At 39.9% G+C, this 20025-nt stretch overlaps 1 protein-coding gene across 10 annotated transcripts in view; it reads right to left on the bottom strand.

Moving 5' to 3' along the window:
* MAPKAP1 (MAPK associated protein 1) overlaps positions 1–20025 on the bottom strand; it is a 232163-nt gene that overhangs the window by 121261 nt on the left and 90877 nt on the right. For all 10 annotated transcript variants that reach the window (XM_032634565.1, XM_032634564.1, XM_032634561.1 and 7 more), the window contains one exon: positions 9942–10114. In XM_032634565.1, coding sequence (XP_032490456.1) covers positions 9942–10036 — 95 coding nt within the window. In that variant the 5' untranslated portion in view covers positions 10037–10114. The remainder of the gene's footprint in view (positions 1–9941; positions 10115–20025) is intronic.

Genomic DNA, 20025 nt, shown 5'->3' with positions numbered 1-20025 from the left:
GGATTCTTCAATATATGCAAATCAATCAATGTGATACACCATATTAACAAACTGAAGTAGGAAAACCATATGATCATCTCAATAGATGCAGAAAAAGCTTTCGACAAAATTCAACACCCATTTATGATAAAAATCCTGCAGAAAGTAGGCACAGAGGGAACTTACCTCAACATAATAAAGGCCATATATGACAGACACACAGCCAACATCGTTCTCAGTGGTGGAAAACTGAAACCATTTCCACTAAGATCAGGAACAAGACAAGGCTGCACACTCTCACCACTCTTATTCAACATAGTTTTGGAAGTTTTAGCCACAGCAATCAGAGAAGAAAAGGAAATAAAAGGAATCCAAATCAGAAAAGAAGTAAAGCTGTCACTGTTTGCAGATGACATGATACTATACATAGAGAATCCCAAAGATGCTACCAGAAAACTACTAGAGCTAATCAATGAATCTGGTAAAATAGCAGGATACAAAATTAATGCACAGAAATCTCTTGCATTCCTATACATTAAGGATGAAAAATGTGAAAGAGAAATTAAGGAAATGGTCCCATTTACCAATGCAACAAAAAGAATAAAATACCTAGGAATAAACCTACCTAAGGAGACAAAACACCTGTATGCAGAAAACTACAAAACACTGATGAAAGAAATTAAAGATGATACAAACAGATGGAGAGATATACCATGTTCTTGGATTGGAAGAATCAACACTGTGAAAATGACTATACTACCCAAAGCAATCTACAGATTCAACACAATCCCTATCAAACTACCAATGGCATTTTTCACAGAACTAGAAGAAAACATTTCACAATTTGTCTGGAAACACAAAAGACCCCGAATAACCATAGCAATCTTGAGAAAGAAAAACGGAGCTGAAGGAATCAGGCTCCCTGACTTCAGACTATACTACAACACTACAGTAATGAAGACAGTATGGTACTGGTACAAAAACAGAAATAAATCAATGGACAGGATAGAAAGCCCATAGATAAACCCACACACATATGGTCACCTTATTCTTGATAAAGGAGGCAAGACTATACAATGGAGAAAAGACAGCTTCTTCAATAAGTGGTGCTGGGAAAACTGGACAGCTACACGTAAAAGAATGAAATTAGATCACTCCCTAACACCATACACAAAAATAAACTCAAAATGGATTAAAGACCTAAATGTAAGGCCAGACACTATAAAACTCTTAGAGGAGAACATCTAGCACAACACTCTATGACATAAATCATAGCAAGATCCTTTTTGACCCACCTCCTAGAGAAATGGAAATTAAAAACAAAAATAAACAAATGGGACCTAATGAAACTTCAAAGATTTGCACAGCATAGGAAACCATAAACAAGAGAAAAGACAACCCTCAGAATGGGAGAAACTATTTGCAAATGAAGCAACCTACAAAGGATTAATCTCCAACAGTGATAAGCAGCTCATGCAGCTCAATATCAAAAAAACAAACAACCCAATCCAAAAATGGGCAGAAGATCTAAATAGACATTTCTCTAAAGAAGATATACAGATTGCCAACAAACACATGAAAAAATGCTCAACATCACTAATCATTAGAGAAATGTAAATCAAAACTACAATGAGATATCACCTCACACCAGTCAGAATGGCCAGAATGGCCATCATCAAAAAATCTACAAACAGTAAATGCTGCAGCGGGTGTGGAGAAAAGGGAACCCTCTTGCACCGTTGGTGGGCATGTAAATTGATACAGCCACTATGGAGAACAGTATGGAGGTTCCTTAAAAAACTAAAAATAGAACTACCATACGACCCAGCAATCCCACTACTGGGCATATACCCTGAGAAAACCATAATTCAAAAAGAGTCATGTACCACAATGTTCTTTGCAGCACTATTTACAACAGCCAGGACATGGAAGCAACCTAAGTGTCCATCAACAGATGAATGGATAAAGAAGATGTGGCACATATATACAATGGAATATGACTCAGCCATAAAAAGAAATGAAATTGAGTTATTTGTAGTGAGGTGGATGGACCTAGAGTCTGTCATACAGAGTGAAGTAAGTCAGAAAGAGAAAAACAAATACCGTATGCTAACATATATATATGGAATCTAAAAAAAAAAAAAAAAAGGTTCGAAAGAATCTAAGGGCAGGACAGGAATAAAGATGCAGACATAGAAAATGGACCTGAGGACACGCAGAGGGGGAAGGGTAAGCTGGGACAAAGTTAGAGACTGGCATGGACATATATATACTACCAAATGTAAAATAGATAGCTAGTGGGAAGCAGCTGCGTAGCACAGGGTGATCAGCTCGGTGCTTTGTGACCATCTAGAGGGGTGGGATAGGGAGGGTGGAAGGGAGATGCAAGAGGGAGGAGATATGACGATATATGTATATGTATAGCTGATTCACTTTGTTATACAGCAGAAACTAACACACCATTGTAAAGCAATTATACTCCAATAAAGATGTTTAAAAAAAAAAGTAGAAGCAACCAAGCTATCCTTCAGTAGGTGAATGGAAAAACTGTGGTATATCCATAGAATGGAGTATTAGTCACCATATGAAATATGAGCTATCAAGCCAGAAAGACATGAAGGAACCTTAAACACATACTGCTAAGTGAAAGAAGCCAGTCTGAAAAGGCTACATATGGAATGATTCCAAGTAGCCTACATTATGGAAAATGCAAAACTACAGAGACAGTAAAAAGATGAGTGGTTGCCAGAGGTGAGAGGAGTGGGATGAATAAATAGAACACAGGGCATTTTTAGGCTGGTGAAACCATTCTGTATGATACAATAATTAGAATTGTACAATACACAAAGTGTACCTAATGTAAACTGCTGACTTTAATCATAATGTATCAGCATATGTTCAACAACTGTAACAAATGTACCATACTAGTGCAAGATGCCACTAATAGGGAAAAATGAGAGGCAGGAAGGAGATAATGTGGGAACTTTATAATTTCTGGGCAATTTTTCTGTAAATCTAAAACTGCCCTAAAAAATAAAGTCTATTAAAGAGATTTAAAGGTAACCGGCTTAGAACTGTAAAAAAATTCGAAATAGAAAATAAAGAAAGCATAAAAAACAAAGCTTAAAACAAGTAGACTGGGCTTCCCTGGTGGTGCAGTGATTGAGAATCTGCCTGCTAATGCAGGGGACACGGGTTCGAGCCCTGGTCTGGGAAGATCCCACATGCCGCGGAGCGACTGGGCCCGTGAGCCACAACTACTGAGCCTGCGCGGCTGGAGCCTGTGCTCCGCAACAAGAGAGGCCACGATAGTGATAGGCCCACGCACCGCGATGAAGAGTGGCCCCCACTTGCCACAACCAGAGAAAGCCCTTGCACAGAAATGAAGACCCAACACAGCCAAAATAAATTAATTAATAATTAAAAAAAAAAAAAGTAGACTAACATGAAACTAACATGTCAGTAGTTATAATAAATGTTAGTAAGATAAACTTCCCTATGAAAAGACAGTGACTTGACTGGGCCAAAAAGGAAAAACCTCACAAAGGTGTTCAACATAGCTAAAACAAAATGGCAAAGGTAAAAGGTTGAACAAAGATACACTGGAGAAGTACAAAGAAGAACAGTGGAAAAAATAGCTCATTGTTACTGAAATAAAGAAAAAGGCAGGGCACAATACATAAATAAAACAAATCGGACTGTTTTACATTGAAAAAGGTACATAAAGATAAGAAATGCATGAATCTTTCTGTTCACTGATATATATATATATAGAGAGAGAGAGAGAGAGAGAAAGAGAGAGAGAGAGAGAGAGAGAGTGGAAACCACTGAAATCTCAGGAGAAAAATCACATACACACACAGGAAACTTAATTCATTTCTCTGAATCATTCATGGACCAAAAATAGTCAAAAACTGTTAAGAACATAATAGTAATTAAAAATGCTGATTTAATAAGTATATATTGAATTCTGTAACCTATAGAGAATAATTTTTCCAGAATCTGTAGAATATTTATAAAACATTATTATACAGTAGGCCTCCCAAATACAGATAGATCTCTAAGCATAAATTTTATAGGGCACATTTTCTGGTCAACATTCAGTAAACATAAATCTAAGTAACAAAGTCAAAATTTACATATTCAACTACCTAGAGACTGAAATGATTTCATTTAGCTTCTTCCAAATAGATTTTAGTTTCCCCCAAAATCAGTGCACCAAAATAAGCAGGAAATTATCTTAAATACCATACTTCAATCCTGCTCAAGAATTACAAGTGTAAGAGTCAAGGAAGCCAAGAATTCCAGCCAATTCTCCATTCTTTCCCAGAGGCCACAGCCTACTTCCATAGACATTTTTCAAGGCACAGAGACAGGAGAACAACCTTCTCAAATAAATAATTTTCTTGAAAATAAAGGAATGCTCTCTCATTCATCTAGCAATTTGCCCCGCTGTGAATGAAGAGCTCTTCCACAGGGCCAACCCACTGGAAAAGATCAAGTAAGGATCTATTCCAACACTTAAGTACAAACAAGCTAGAAAGAAAATAAATCTGTACTTCACTTCCTGACAGGAAGAGATCCCAGGTATTTACTTTATAGACTGTCTTATATCAAACAGAACTGAGAAATCCACTATCACATAAGAGGTGCAAAAAAATTTCAAAAGACCATGGCTTCTTTGGAGTCAACGTAATTTTGTAATTCAACATATACTTACAGAGCAACTGTTTTAAAATGTCAGCATGCTAGGTACACTCAGGAATATAAATCTTAATAAGATACACTCAACTTCAAAGGTTTACAAACTAGTACAAGAAATAATCTCTATTTGGGGGGTTCAGAATTGGTAATTAAATTGTTTGAATCTTCCTTAGCCTTACTAATTTTTGGTCTGCTTTATCAGTTTCTGATAGCAGGTATTGAAATTTCCTGTTCTGACTGTGGATCAGTCAAGGATGCTCCTTAAAATTACCTTAAAATATTCTGAGACTATGTTGCTAGATGCATACACAGTCAGAATTATTATATTATCTTGGTGGGCTATTCCTTTTTTCATTACGTAGTTTACCAAAATATCCCTATTGATGTTGTTTTTGCCTTAAATTCTACTGTTTGACTCACTGCCACCCGCTTCCCCAACCCCCTTTTGCCAGGTGGAGCTGAAGACTCTGACCCATGGGAAAGGAGACGGCAGAATGTCTGCTTGACAGCTTTTGGACTGAGGAGGAAATAAGATTCTTTTTTTCTTTTTTCTAATTAAAAAAAGATTTAAAAAAAAATTATTTAATTTATTTATCTTTGGCTGTGTTGGGTCTTCCTTGCTGTGCGTGGGCTTTCTCTAGTTGTGGCGAGCGGGGGCTACTCTTCGTTGAGGTGCGCAGGCTTCTCATTACAGTAGCTTCTCTTGTTGCGGAGCACGGGCTTCAGGTGCGCACGGGCTTCAGTATTTGTGGCACACGGGCTCAGTATTTGTGGCTCGTGGGCTCTAGAGTGCAGGCTCAGTAGTTGTGGCACATGGGCTTAGCTGCTCCACAGCATGTGGGATCTTCCCAGACCAGGGCTCGAACCTGTGTCCCCTGCATTGGCAGGTGGATTCTTAACCACTGCGCCACCAGGGAAGCCCCAAGGATCTTTTGTAAAACAAAGTTTTTAATTTTGATGAAGTCCAATTTATCTTTTTTTTTTTCTACTGTGGATCATGCTTTTAGTGTCATGTATAAGAACTCTTCATCTAGCCCTCGATCCCAAAGACGTTTTCCTTTGTTTTCTTCTAAAAGTTCTATGGTTTTACATTTAAGTTGCAATTTCACTTTGAGTTAATTTTATACAAGGCACGTGGTTTAGGTTGTAGTTTATTTTTTTGGCTTATGGATGTCCAACTGCCCAGCATCATTTGTTGCAAAGTGTATCCTTGCACCACTTAATTTGTATGTGCTTTTAATACGGAGACTCATTTTTATCTGCCTTCAATTCCGCAAAATTCTCTGGCATTAGCTCTTCAAATATTGTTTCCCTGCTGTTCCCTCTATTCTTTGCTTCACATATGGGAGGCTCTCTATCTTTCCCCCGTGTCTCTTAACTTACCTTTCCTTCTTTGTATCTTTGTGTTGCATCCTGAGTTGAATTCATTAGTACTATCTTTCAATTCATTTCCTCTTTAACTGGGCCCAGTCTAAAGCTTATCCAACATACTTTTTTTTTTTTTAACTTTCATGACTGCATTTTATATTTCCAGAACTTTTAATTGGTTCTTTTCTAAATCCACCTCTTGATTCTCACCTGCTCAGTTTTGTTTCACAATTTCCTAGAAGTTTACCCATGGGTGTTATTCCTTCAGCATTTTGATGAATTTAAATATATTTATTTGAAATTTATTTTCAGATTGCTTTATTATAATTTTGTTGGGTGTGAATTTTTCTCCAGATTATTGTCTTTCTTTCTTAGTACTAGTTATACTGGTTTGCTTTGGAATTTTAATTTGCTAGCTCTTCTTGAATAGGAATGCTTCCTCTCTTTTTCTCTCTCCCTTTCTTCCTCTCTCACGCCTCCCTGTCTAATGCCACTGTCTTCCATCTTCATCAAAGCAGAGGCCTCCAGTCTAGAGCCAGGTCTTACACTGGCAGCTTAGGGTTCCTATCCTTCGGTGATACTAGGGACACTAGGGATATCATAAACCCAGTCATATTGTGGCCAGGTCCTGGTCACACTTCTATCTTACTCCCCTGCCACCCCAGAAACACAACTTGAAACGAGCCACAGACCCAGGCAGCTTTGTTCAGTTTCTTTTCATAGGCAGGACAATCCCACCCCAGCTCCTAATTTCCAGCAGTGAGACTTCCTCTAGTCCCCATCCAGGCATGAAGTTCCTTTGGTCCCTATACCCTCAAGCAGTGTTTCCCACTTCTTTTGACATCTTGGGATACTCAGAAAATAACAGCATCTGTACGGCACACAGGTAGATGGATGACTCTGTTCCCTACCCAGAAATGATGGCTGGAGGCTCTGACTGCCCTCAGACCACCTAGTTGCCCTAAAGCCTGAGAAAAATCAGTGTTTCACATACTGGTAAACTCATTCACAGCATGTTTCTTTAGAAGTAATGCTCTAAAAGAATCAACTCCCAGCACACTCTGCCTGTTTCTGAACTTGGTTCTGTTCCTAGTCCACAGGATGGTTAACTGGTTATTAAAATACAAGTATAGGGCTTCCCTGGTGGCGCAGTGCTTGAGGGTTCGCCTGCCGATGCAGGGGACACGGGTTCGTGCCCCGGTCCGGGAAGATCCCGCATGCCGTGGAGCGGCTGGGCCCGTGAGCCATGGCCGCTGAGCCTGCGCGTCCGGAGCCTGTGCTCCGCAACGGGAGAGGCCGCGGCGGTGAGAGGCCTGCGTACCGCAAAAAAAAGAATTTTTTTTAATTAAAAAAAATACAAGTATGTCAACAACATACTCATCATTACTATGTATTTGAAGCAGAATACAGAATTTAAAGCATGAACTTAAAGGGTCATCATAACCACAAGTCCGTGCTTTTCCCTCTGTTTAGAGCACCCTCCTCTCAACTTCTCTGCATCACCTTTTCCTACTCCTTCAGGTTTCAGTTTAGATGTCACTTAAGCAAGGCTGCTTTTCATGACTCCAGTCTCACCACCAAGTATGGGGTCAGAGCTTCTCAGGATTTTGCGTGCTACTGTACTGGATTATTATAGTATTGTATTATCATTGCCTAGTGTATTGTGTTATTATTGCCTATTATTATTACCTTTGACAATAACCTCCTTGATGGCATAAACTGCCGTTTTCACTCCCGTATTTCCAGATCTAGCACAGTGCCTGTACTAAGCATGAACTCAATAAATATTTTAATATCACCTATAACAGGGTTCCATGGTAAGGACTATAATGTAATAGTGAAGAGTGGGGCTCTTGAGTCAGAAATTCCTGGGTTTAACAAATAACAAATGTTGACGAGGATGTGGAGAAAAGGGAACCCTCCTACACTGTTGGTGGGAATGTAACTTGGTGCAGCCACTGTGGAAAACAGTATGGAGGTTTCTCAAAAACCTAAAAATAGAACTACCATATGATCCAGCAATTCCACTCCTCGGTATATATCCGAAAAATAACAAAACACTAATTCGAAAAGATACATGTGCTCCAGTGTTCAAAGCAGCACAATTTACACCTGCCAAGACATGGAAACAACTTAAGTGTCCATCAACAGATGAATGAATAAAGAAGATGTGGTGTATATATGCACAATGGAATACTACTCAGCCGTAAAAAAGAGTAAAATTGTGCCACTGGCAGCAACATGGATGGATTTGGAGGGCATTATGCTGAGTGAAATAAGTCAGAGAAAGGCAAATACTATATGCTATCACTTATACGTGGAATCTAAAAAGTACAACAAACTAGTGAATAAAGCAAAAAAGAAGCAAACTTACAGATACAGAGAACAAATGTTATCAGTGGGGAGAGGGAAGGAGGGGCAATATAGGGGACGGGAGAAAAAAGGGATATGGAATTATATGAAATCACGTGTGTGAAACTTCTGGAAACTGTAAAGCACTACAGAAGTTAAATAATCGTTCATTCAATTAAAAAGAAAATCCTGGGTTTAAATACCAGTTCTACCACTTACTGTGAAATTTAGAAAAGTTACTTAGCCTCTCTACACTTTAGTTTCCTCATCTGTAAAATGTATGTCACAGTTCAACTCCTATTACTTGCTGTGTAACCCTGGGCAAGTTCCTTTGCCTCTCTTGGTTTTGGTTCCTGCATCAAGCAGTGTTCTAAGGATTAACTCAGACAACATACATCAAGTAACTAGCACTTGCTTGCTTCCACTTCACGCTGAAAAGGGACAACACCATAGCTCAGCCTTGAGCACAGCTGCAGACTCAACCCTTTTCTGAGCCTACATGGTATCCTGGTTGAAAAGGCTTTCTATTGCCATAGGAGCAATAAGGATTATCTTCATATCCACAAGTTTTTCAGGCAAAGTGGAGGGCAATGTCAATGAGAACCTGAAAGAATAATTTTAAGTACAAATTTAATGTACCTAAAGGAAACACACACACACACATCTAACAGACTGGACCATTCTAACTCAAAATGTGAGAAGAGAAAGCCTCCATGAGAATCCATTTCCAAAATGAAGGCATCCACTACATTTAGCTGTATCCCAAACCCTACTGCTGGGAAGGGCACATAAAACTAGGAGAGGATGCCTGTCAGGTAAGAAATTCAAGTATGGGAGAACTAATGCAGCAAACCACTTTAAAGTTCAAGTTATGATGTACAGATATAGAGACTCTACTTTCAAGCACTACATTTTTAATATAATAGTTTAATGAGGAATAGAGTCTAGTAATTGAGAGAAAAATTGGTCACTGACTGATAACAAAGAAAACTGTAATTCAGACCAAAAGGAAATAAAGTAATAATCTTGGCATCAAGGAGACTGGAAAACAAATTCTGACTCTGTCATCTCCCACTGGTGTAAACTTCAGCAAATAACAACTCTCTGATCCTGAGCTTCCTCCTCTGCAAAATGAGGACCATGATGCTCACCTCACAGGAAGCGGGAGAATTAAATGAGAAATCAGCTATGAAGTGCCCAGCACCATGCCCAACTCATGACTGGTGCTCAACAAACACTGGTTCCCTCCACTACTGCCCATGCTCCTTTTATCATCAAGCATCATAAAAGGGTTTGGATCCTGCTAAAATGCATTTCCTCATGTCTGGATTCACAAATTTATCAGTCTGTTTGCAAGCAAGCTCTCTGAGATAAGCCTGAGTTACACAGGCCCAAGATCTGGTGAGCAACCTGACCTGGATCAGTGTGGACGTCTGGCTCCCAGGCCAAAGCCTAGAAAGACTGACCGGGCCCAGAATGCAGCATGGGTGGCCAGGAGACAGCCAGAGACTAGAGCAGCCAAAAAGAGGGAGGATTACTTGAGCTTCGGCTCCCGTCCTTCGCTTGTGTACTGCCAACAGATGAGCCCGATCAGATCCTGTACCCTGGCGCTGGCCATTGTCACCACGGTCATTGGCAGCAGTCTGTCCTGGCTTGAGTGCAGGGGGAGGTAGACATCGATCTTCTTGGTTGCTGTTGTGCCTACATGACCCTGTGGACAGAGCACATGCATGAGGGTAAAGCACACAGTTCCGGTCATGCAGATCCTACTGAGCTACAACGACTGCCCTCCAGGGCCTGTGTTCTCATCCTTTTCGCACAGGGCCTGTGTTCTCATCCCTTTTGCACATACCAGCGTATGAGCCTGGGGTGGTCCCAAAGTGGAAACACTGTCTAGTTTCAAGGGGTTTTTTTCTTCTTCTTTAATTTTAATTTTCTAATGTTCTAATGGATCCAGCTCTGCCGGCAGTAAGGTAAATGAGCACTACGACTAAAATAAACAAATCAGAGTGGTGAGCAGACCTAACGTTTGGTGTCAGGAGATTTGCTTTGTTACTTATTCAGTGTGACCTTGGAAAAGTCATCATCAGACCTTGGCATAAACTGCCCTCCCTGAAAACTGCCATATCACTCCTTGAGACCTTGGGATAAGCTGCCATATTCTCCGAGGAAGCATTTAGCAGTACTGGAACCGGGGGCTTGCCTTCTCAGAGACGATGGGGGGCTAATTCCATTATGCAGTACATCTGTTACTTCACTCATCTGAACTGAAGTTCAAGGGTCTCTGGTCTTATTACTGCCCTAATCACCATACTCACACTGATCTACATGTCCCTAATACCTCCCACACACCTCTTTCTCCTCCCTCCCAAACCCTCCACTCCCCTCTGGAACTCCTGCACTAATCAGCAAACGTCCATACATCATTACTTTTTTTTTTTTTGCCGTACGCGGGACTCTCACTGTTGTGGCCTCCCCCGTTGCGGAGCACAGGCTCTGGACGCGCAGGCTCAGCGGCCATGGCTCACAGGCCCAGCCGCTCCACGGCATGTGGGATCTTCCCGGACCGGGGCATGAACCCGTGTCCCCTGCATCGGCAGACAGACTCTCAACCACTGCGCCACCAGGGAAGCCCCCATCATTACTTCTTTTTAAAAAACATTCCCTCCACCTTTTTGCCTTAATTGAAACCTGCTGATCATAAGGATACTACTTCCTCTGCTGTCCAGAAAACTGTTTTGCTTTGTTCTTTTTAACCCACAAATCCTTAAGGCCAGGAGGTGGAGTAGGTATTCTTGTTCCTGCTACTTCCAAACTATTAATTCTCCTTTCTTACAAAAACCCCTGTTCCTTTGAGACCCAAGCCATCCAACTACACCATCCTCTCCCTCTCCTTTTCTGTTACCCACCACCCTTTCTTTGGTCATTCTCCTCCCTCACTGAAGGCCTGAGCTCTTGGCTCATAGTCTTTCCCACCCCAATTCCTGCCACCATTCCTGGCAATTTCATCTAAAAGAACAATCTGTCCAATACGCAAGTGTCTCAATCCCTAGACCACATCATCCCCAGTGCCTTTTCCTCCACCACCTCAAATCACTTATTGTGGTGGGTACACCAGAGATCTAACTAACTCCAAAATCTCAAGTTAGAACATCCACTCACTGAATACACTTTTTTTTATAATTTTACTTTTGTTTATTTATTTTTAAATTTTGGCTGCACCATGCGGCTTGCAGGATCTCAGTTCCTGGACCAGGGATTGAACCCGGGCCATGGCAGTCAAAGTGCTGAATCCTAACCACTAGACCACAGGGTTAAAATCTGAATGCACTTCAATATACCTCTACTTCATCTGTTCAAGAAGTCCCTCAAATTCTCCAACCTATTATCTGTTGAACCACCACCTTTTAATTATCTTTCAGTCACCCTTACTTCCCAATGCCACCCTCCAGATTACATGAGCCATTATAATCGTTCCTTTGCAAATACAGTTTTAATACTCTCTTCCTCCACTGGACACAATTCACAGAACCCCAATCTTGTATGAACCCAACCCTCTGCATTACCCAGCTAAACATCACTGGAGAAAAATCATATAACTGTACAGATTGATTTTACTTTAAATTCATGATGATAAACCTCAAACAGAGGTTAAATTCATGATGATAAACCTCAACACTGTATAGCAAGCCTATTGTATCTCCTGATCCAACCTGCACCCCACCTGAGACCACTAGCGCATACTTTTGCTTCTCTCCTCAAACTTCCCATGAACCTCACCTCTTGACCTTCAGCTCCTGTCCTTCCCTCATGTATTGCCAACAGATGAAAAATACTGTGGACCCTTGAACAACACAGGTTTGAATTGCGAGGGTCCACTTCCACGTGAATTTTTTTCACTTGATATGGGCTACAGTACTATAGGATCCACAGTTTGTTGAATCTGTGGCTACCAAACTGCAGCATCAAATTTGATCATGTTACACTCCTGTTGAAATTCCTTCAGTGAGTGGCTCCTATGATACTTTGAATAAAATCCAAATTCCATGCAGTGTGCAACAAAGCGCTGCGTGACCTGACCCCTGCCTAGCCCTCCAACCTCATCTACTGCCACTCTCCCCCCACCTCCGCGCTTCAGCTACACCAGCCTTCTAGAAGTGCCCTGAATGTGTGTACCTTGCCTGCTTCTTCCCCTTTTAAGGCCATAGCAAGTGCTACTGCTAGATTCACGTATCTAGAAGGCTCTTTCTCATGATTTTTGCATCCTCTATTATGTGGCCTCGGGCAGATTACTTAACTCTCTGTTCTTCCATGTCCTCATACATAAAATGATAATAATAGGACGTGCTATCTATCAGAGGACTGGCTCTTGTGAGGGTTATTATTATTGTTATTCAAGGCTGAGCTCATAAGACCCCTCCTCAGAGAAACCTCCACTGATAATCCTATAGAAAGAAGACCCTTCCACAGTTATCCTCTCACACATATCCTGTTCATTTCCTTCATAGCACTTAACAATTTGATATTATATATTTATTTATGTACATCTTCAGTGTATGCCTTCCCCACTAGCCTTTGAGCTTCCATGAGGGGAATCATAATAACATCTGCTTTGTTTACTGCTCTATACACAATGGCTAGCACTGTGCCTTGCGCACAGAAGACTCTCCAAAAAAAATCTGTTGAACTACAGAATGAGTGCATGAATGAGTCATATGCCTACTGGGACACATGGTAGGAACTCAATAAATGTTAGTTTCTTCCATCCATCTCACTTGCCCTTTTCTATGGGTCTGTTTCCTGATAGCAGATGGAGATGGAGGGACTTGAGCAATCAAGTGGTTCCGTAACACTCTATACAGAATTCTATCAATCTAATAAGGTGGGAAAAAATATCAGAACTAGGGTAAGGAAATACATAAAATCAGTTTAAAAAACATTTTTAGAGAGATTCCACTTCTCAAATAACCCAGCATCTAATATTAGATCCACTGGTTTTTTTTTTTTTTTTTACTGAGTCTCCTATGTTATAAAGCAAATAATAAAAAAGTAATTCTCCTACATAATGCTCTCTCCCTATCCCTCTCACGCATCCACATGCGTGCGCGTGTGCGCGCGCGCACACACACACACGAGCGCACGCGCGTGTATTTTTCAGCTTGGAAGTAGTAACTCCAAGGACTAGAAAAGATGTCTCTAAACAGCAAGTGTTTTGATCCTGTCAGGCAGTCAAAAGGTTAAAATTAAAACAGTGGCAATCTTTCTGGAGTGGGTTTATAGCCCTCTTACCACTCTCTTCTCAACCTCATTTTCAGAACCCCTAATTGCTGTCACTGCTCTCTCTTCTTATTTCTGTTTATTCCTCCTCCTTCTTCTGAAGAACTGGAGCTGAGGGGCTATAGGAATCACAATATCTAAAGATACAAAGATTCAATGAAATGATAAATGTGAATGTACTTTGCAAACTATAAAGTGCTTTAGAAATGCAGCACAGTACACTAGAAAGGACGTAAGTTTTATAATCAGACCCATTTCTATTACTCAAGTCTATTACAAGGTCACATGAGGCCAAAGATGGATGCTATAGGAGCCCTAATAATAATACCTATTATTATAACAAAAGCTAGCATGTATTTAGAGCTAAATAAACTCTGCTAAACGTTTGCTAAGTTATCTCATTTAATTTTCACAATCACTATAAGAGGGAGGGTTCTATCATTACCCTCATAATATAAATGATAAAACTAAAGCTTATAAGACTACAGTCATCTGCTCAAGATCTCATAACCAAAGTGAAGAGCCGGGACTCAAAGCCACGTCTGTCTGACTCAAAGGCCTCTACTTTAAACATCAACACCTTCTTTCACTAAAGTTATCCTAAATATAATCAATTCCCACTCTCCAAGGCTTGAAAATCATCTCCCCCTCCTTCTCACAAACATGCCAACAGCACTGCCTAAAGCAGTCTCCTACAGAAGGAGCACTCTGAGGGGCTGCCCAAGGAGAACCGGTAAGGATTGAGACTCCAGAGATCATTGCCACTGTCAGCTGACTGCAGGCAAGTCACCACTGTTTAGGAAATGAAAGCAGATAGTTATATGGTACTCCTACGCATCCCTTTACCCTCTTCATTTCATAGTGAAATAGCAAGTGTGGGGAAAACTATGAGAATAAATATGGCAGATACTTATTAAATGAATGAAGCATTTTATTTTTTTAATCTTCTAATTCCATCTTGAGGCACTGATGACAGGGGAAAAGTGCCTTGCACAAACCTTGAAATTATATATTTTTTAATATGGAGCCTCTTCTGAAAAAACTCAAAAGGTGGTGGCAGTTAGCTCTATCTAATAGTCCCTGTGTTGCAATATTTAGAGAGAATCATCTAAAACATAAAACAATCCATCAATATAATAGAAAGTAATTAACTTATTAAAAAAAAAAGTGACCAAAGAATTAAAAGTATTCATCACACATCAAGGCAAGCAATATTCCAAAGAGTAACCTCTAACTATTAAAAAGCAACCAGCAATAAACAAAGATCATATACAGATTCACTGCATGGCAATTTATGTGTTCCACAGAATTGGGGAAATGGAGGCATAATTAGAGCACAAGGAAAGGGTCACCACAGAGACAGGGAAAACTGGTTTAGCTCCATCTTTCCCAATCACTCATGCATTCAACAAACACCCACTGAAACACCATATTGGGCTCTGAAGACAAAATTAAGTAAGACAAAATGCAGACCTTCATCAAATTCATGGTCTGTTGAAGGTCTATACTGTACATTGTGATCAAAGCTTTAAGAGGGAAAGTACAGGCTATCGTGAGAGCTCAGAAACAACCCAGACTAAAGGGGGTTGGAAAAGGCCTCCCAGATAAAAAAATTAAAAACTTACCCTTCCATCCAATAGAACCACTAACCCAAGCAAAAGACACTTACTGTATTTAAACACCTTCTATACCAATATACAAAAAAGTGAATATGAGTTCTCCCTGAGACAAAGGATTATGAGCGTTTAGTTTTAATTTTCTGCTTTATATTTTTCTGCATTTTCTATACCATGTTATTACTTTTATAATTAGAAACAAAATAGTAAATATTATAATTAAATGACAAAAAAGGAGATAAAAAGAACTACTGGGCTTCCCTGGTGGCGCAGTGGTTGAGAGTCCGTCTGCCGATGCAGGGGACGTGGGTTCGTGCCCCGGTCAGGGAAGATCCCACATGCCGCAGAGCGGCTGGGCCTGTGAGCCATGGCCGCTGAGCCTGCACGTCCGGAGCCTGTGCTCCGCAACGGGAGAGGCCACAACAGTGAGAGGCCCGCGTACCGCAAAAAAAAAACAAAAAACAAAAAAGAAGAACTACTACACAGAGCTTAAGAGTTTTAGGTAAGAGAAAGAGACGATCAACTTTGAAAATGTAGCCTATGTTAAGGCATCCAGCGGAATTTACTAAGGACACATTATGTGCCAGTTGCTGTGACAGGCTGTTGGAAAAAATAAGTTGAAAATCTAACTCAGACACCTTTCAATGGCAAGTTAAGTAATTTTTACCAAAGAAAAGTGAAAAGTAATAAACCCATATTGAGCTAATTTGGAGTTGAACAACTCTTTCCAGAGCAGCCCCTAAATCAGGAAATGGCCCTATTTCAGGTTTTAGAACAAAAAGAAAAGTATTCCTGAAGCAAAACTATTCCTCAACACAACTGCAACTGATGAAGACCAACTAGACTCCAGAGTTCATATCACACGGCCTGTCCATGACTTGATGGCCTAGCAAATGCAGCCCAAATCTCAAACTCAACATGTCCAAGACCTGTTTCCTCCTTCAGCTTGTCTCTCATTCTATATTTGATCTCAGTTAAGGCTTTCACCACCTACTCTGTCACTCAAGCTAAGAACCTTAACTCTTTTTTCTGTCTCATCTTTCAAATGTCTCTGAAAATCTCTCAAATCTTCCTCCTCAATGCCACTGCCCTAGTTCAAGCTTCATCATCTCTCAGCAAGACTGCTGCAGCAATCTCCCAACTATCTCCCTGTCTCTAAAATCTCTCCTCTCTCCAAACCTTAATTTCCTTACTGCTATCAAAGCGATTTTTCTCTAATCACTGAACATGCTTATCACTCAGAATACATGATGGCTCTCCCCAGTGTTAGCATTCCAGCTCTTTAGCATGGCAATTAATACCCTTTGCAATCTGGTCCCAATGTATCATTAATGAAGTATATTGAAGAGAGGTTAAGAGCATAGATTTGGGGTCAGCCAGATCCAGGTTTGAATCCAGACTCTGCCACTTCCTTAGCTGCTAGACCTGAGACATTGGGCAGGTAACTGTACTTCTCAGAACCTCCATTCCCTTACTTAGAAAAGCAAATAGAATGTATATAAAATGCCTGACACACAGCCGCTAATCAAGAAGTGTACCTCTTCTTCTGTCCTTCAATTCAAATGCCTCTTTTTCCTAGAAGGTGGAAGTCGAAATTAATTTCCTCTTCTCTGCCCCCTAACAATCTGACTTGCATAGCCTTATGGCTTCATTTTTCTCTACCTACCATTACAACCTCCTTCCCCACCCTCTCATGTAACTGTAAAGGGAAAAACTGTACCTCACCCATTTTGTATTCTCCAAGGGCAAAGAATATAGCAGGGGTGTGGTATTAGCTTACTGAATTGAAAGAAGTCCTCAGACCGTCTCTCAAAATGGACCCACCACACCTAGCACTTCTCTCGTATCCCAGGTAAACTGGTTATACCTCTTCTACTTCCCAGGCCATTCTTCAGGAGCCCTCTTTCTCCTCTAAAATATCCCCAGCACCTAACATAGGGATGATATATAGTAGTTACTTACACGTATCGATGGAGTGAATGATTAATATTCTTTTAACACATGATTTTTAAACATTTGCATTATATTATAGCATACAGAGGTACTATCAACCTGTTCCCCTATTATTAAATGGACGTTGTTTCTAATATTTCACTATTGTGAATTATATTCTCAGAAACATTCTCTTCTATAAATGTTTGTACACATATTCTAAGGAGTAGATTACTAGGCCAAAGAGTATCAATGCTTTGTGGCTTGTGATATATACTGCAAAAGCTCACTTTTTTAAAAAGTGTCTCTAAGCCAATCATGAAATATCAGTACTATGAACTATAGGTCACCCAATTAATAATTAGTTCATAAAATGTAAAGATAATAAATTTTAAATAACTTCTATATATGGAATATGAATGGGTACAGAAATGAAATACATAGAATTTCAACATGATGAATTAAAACATTACATCTGTGCCAGATTTTTTTCCCATCTGATCCCATTAATTAAAATAATATACATTTTGCTGCCTATCATAAAGTTGATTTCAAAATTATGTACCTGCCAGTTTCCAAAATGAGGGAAGCAGGAAGAACAATAGATAGCATTCAGTTCCAAATCATCCTGAATTAAGAAACATTCATATCAAGTGAGTTAGCTGAATTAAGTCTTAAGGACAGAAGGTTCAGTTAACAGCACTACTTAACATCAAGGTTTGTCAGTAATAAATAGAATATCAGATCTCAAAACTGTTGCTAAGTGTTCAGTTTCTCTGTCAAGGGAAAGGAACAGAGTAAGGATAGACAGCTTGGCTTCTGCAGTTAAAGAGACAAAAAGCAGGCAACATTATTCCATTAGTCACAAGCAGATCATTATATGTAATTTTAAGGTAGAAATAAATATATCAGTGTATCCCGACAATATAATGATGCAAATTGATAAAAGGGTTATTTGAAGCCTTCAAAACTTAAAACTCTCTTAAATAATGGCTGCAGTTCCATTCCACCAGTACCTTCTTCCCTCAACAAGGACCAAAGAATGTTATAGTCTACAAATAGCCTAGTCTTTAATAACATGATACCCAGACTTGGTACAGGGGTCTCAGATTACCAACTACTCTGATGATGATTTAGGGACTTCATTTAATCAGAGTAAGGATTTTAAACAAAATCAAGCCTAATTCTGGTCTAAGCCAGGTTTAATTGACCATGGCTACATGAAGAGGAAACAAAAACCCCAAACCCCATACTGAAGCATTCTGCTCTCAGTAAGTGCTGTCTTTATGAGCTCAGGCAAAGAACTCGCTTTTGTACATTCAAAATGGTGGCACAGAACTTATGAATAGATTTTGCATAAAATTCTATGACAAATCCATTCAGAACTAGGGGCCTGGCTTTGTAGTGCTATCTTAACCCTCAATAAATCAGGAATGCTTAAAGCCTATTAAATTATCATTTCCCTGATCTGGCACCTATAGTCAAGTTAATTTGTCAAAAACATTCCTACAGTTTGTCACTGGACACTGTATTTTCTGACAAGTTAAGTTTAAGATAAAATTGACAAAATCTCATTAATTTTCTCTGAATCACCAACCTTGGTTCCGTTAAGCTTTTATTATTAAGAACGTCAACTGTCACTCTTTCTTTAACAAGGTCAAGTTCTGGTCTGGGTACCTCCAGGATCCTTATTCTATTAATAGGGACAAGCGAAGCATTGCAGTGTGGTGGTTAAAAGCATAAGTTGTAGAGTCAGAAAGACCTGGGTTCAGTTCTCAGCAATGCCACCTACTGTGTGTCCTTGGACAATTTTATTTAACCTTTCTGGGTCACTATTTCCACACAGAAATAGTGTATTATAAAAGTACCTCTTCATGGATTTGTTGAAAGGATTCAATGAGACTACGCATGTAAAGCACTTATCACTGTGTCTAGTCCACAGTAAATACTCAGGAAATGTTGGCTGTTCATTAAGTTGCCTTTTTTCCCCTCTACTTTTACATTCATAGACTTAAAAACAAACAAACCAAAAAAAACAAACAAAAAAACTTTATTACCATTCATACTTTTAAAACAGCAGGGAATTTTCAAAACAGTTTCAGCAAATGGTTGTCCTACGACGTCTCCTGAACACCTTCCACTGATGAGGTCCCTGCCACCCTCTGAAGTGGACCCTTGGCTTCAGTCTGCAGGCAAACAGTTTTGACGGCTAGAACTTTTTTTTGTTGTTCAGGGACACTTTCTCTGCAGATTTTCCTCACTGATCTTAGTTCTAGCCCTCAGAAACCTGGAACAAACTTACCTCCACTTCCACAGACACCCCTTCACATACATGAGGACCTCAAACAAAGTAGCTCAGTTCCTAAACACTGCAGTATGAGCCACGCTTGTAACCCTTCTCAGCGTACAGCACAGTATAGAAAGTGTCATTTCCCTCGCCTTTTCCCAGGCTGATGATTTTCTTGAATTTTCTTTCTGTAACATCTGTGACAAATATAAATTTATAGTCCCGCACCTGAAACAAGAAAGGGGGCTGGTGCTCTCAAGGAGCCTCCCCATTTAAAATAAACCCTCCATAGTTTGATGTCCTGTCTTTTCTCACTTTAAGAAGAAATGCCTAGAGCTACTGGTTTACGCAATCTGTTATCAAGTGAAATTTGAGTAATAGCCTTGAATAATTCTTTTTTTCAAGACATCGACTGAAAGACCAGCAATCATTCATGTTTAAATACAGGTAAGAAATTTTACAAAATGGGGGGGTGGGGGCGAAGGAGGGAGGATGAAGGGAAAAAAAGAA

Source organism: Phocoena sinus, chromosome 6 (assembly GCF_008692025.1).
Source record: "Phocoena sinus isolate mPhoSin1 chromosome 6, mPhoSin1.pri, whole genome shotgun sequence".
Lineage (NCBI taxonomy): Eukaryota > Metazoa > Chordata > Mammalia > Artiodactyla > Phocoenidae > Phocoena > Phocoena sinus.
The sequence above is the reverse complement of the archived record's forward strand: the minus strand, read 5'-3'. Positions and strand labels throughout refer to the sequence as shown.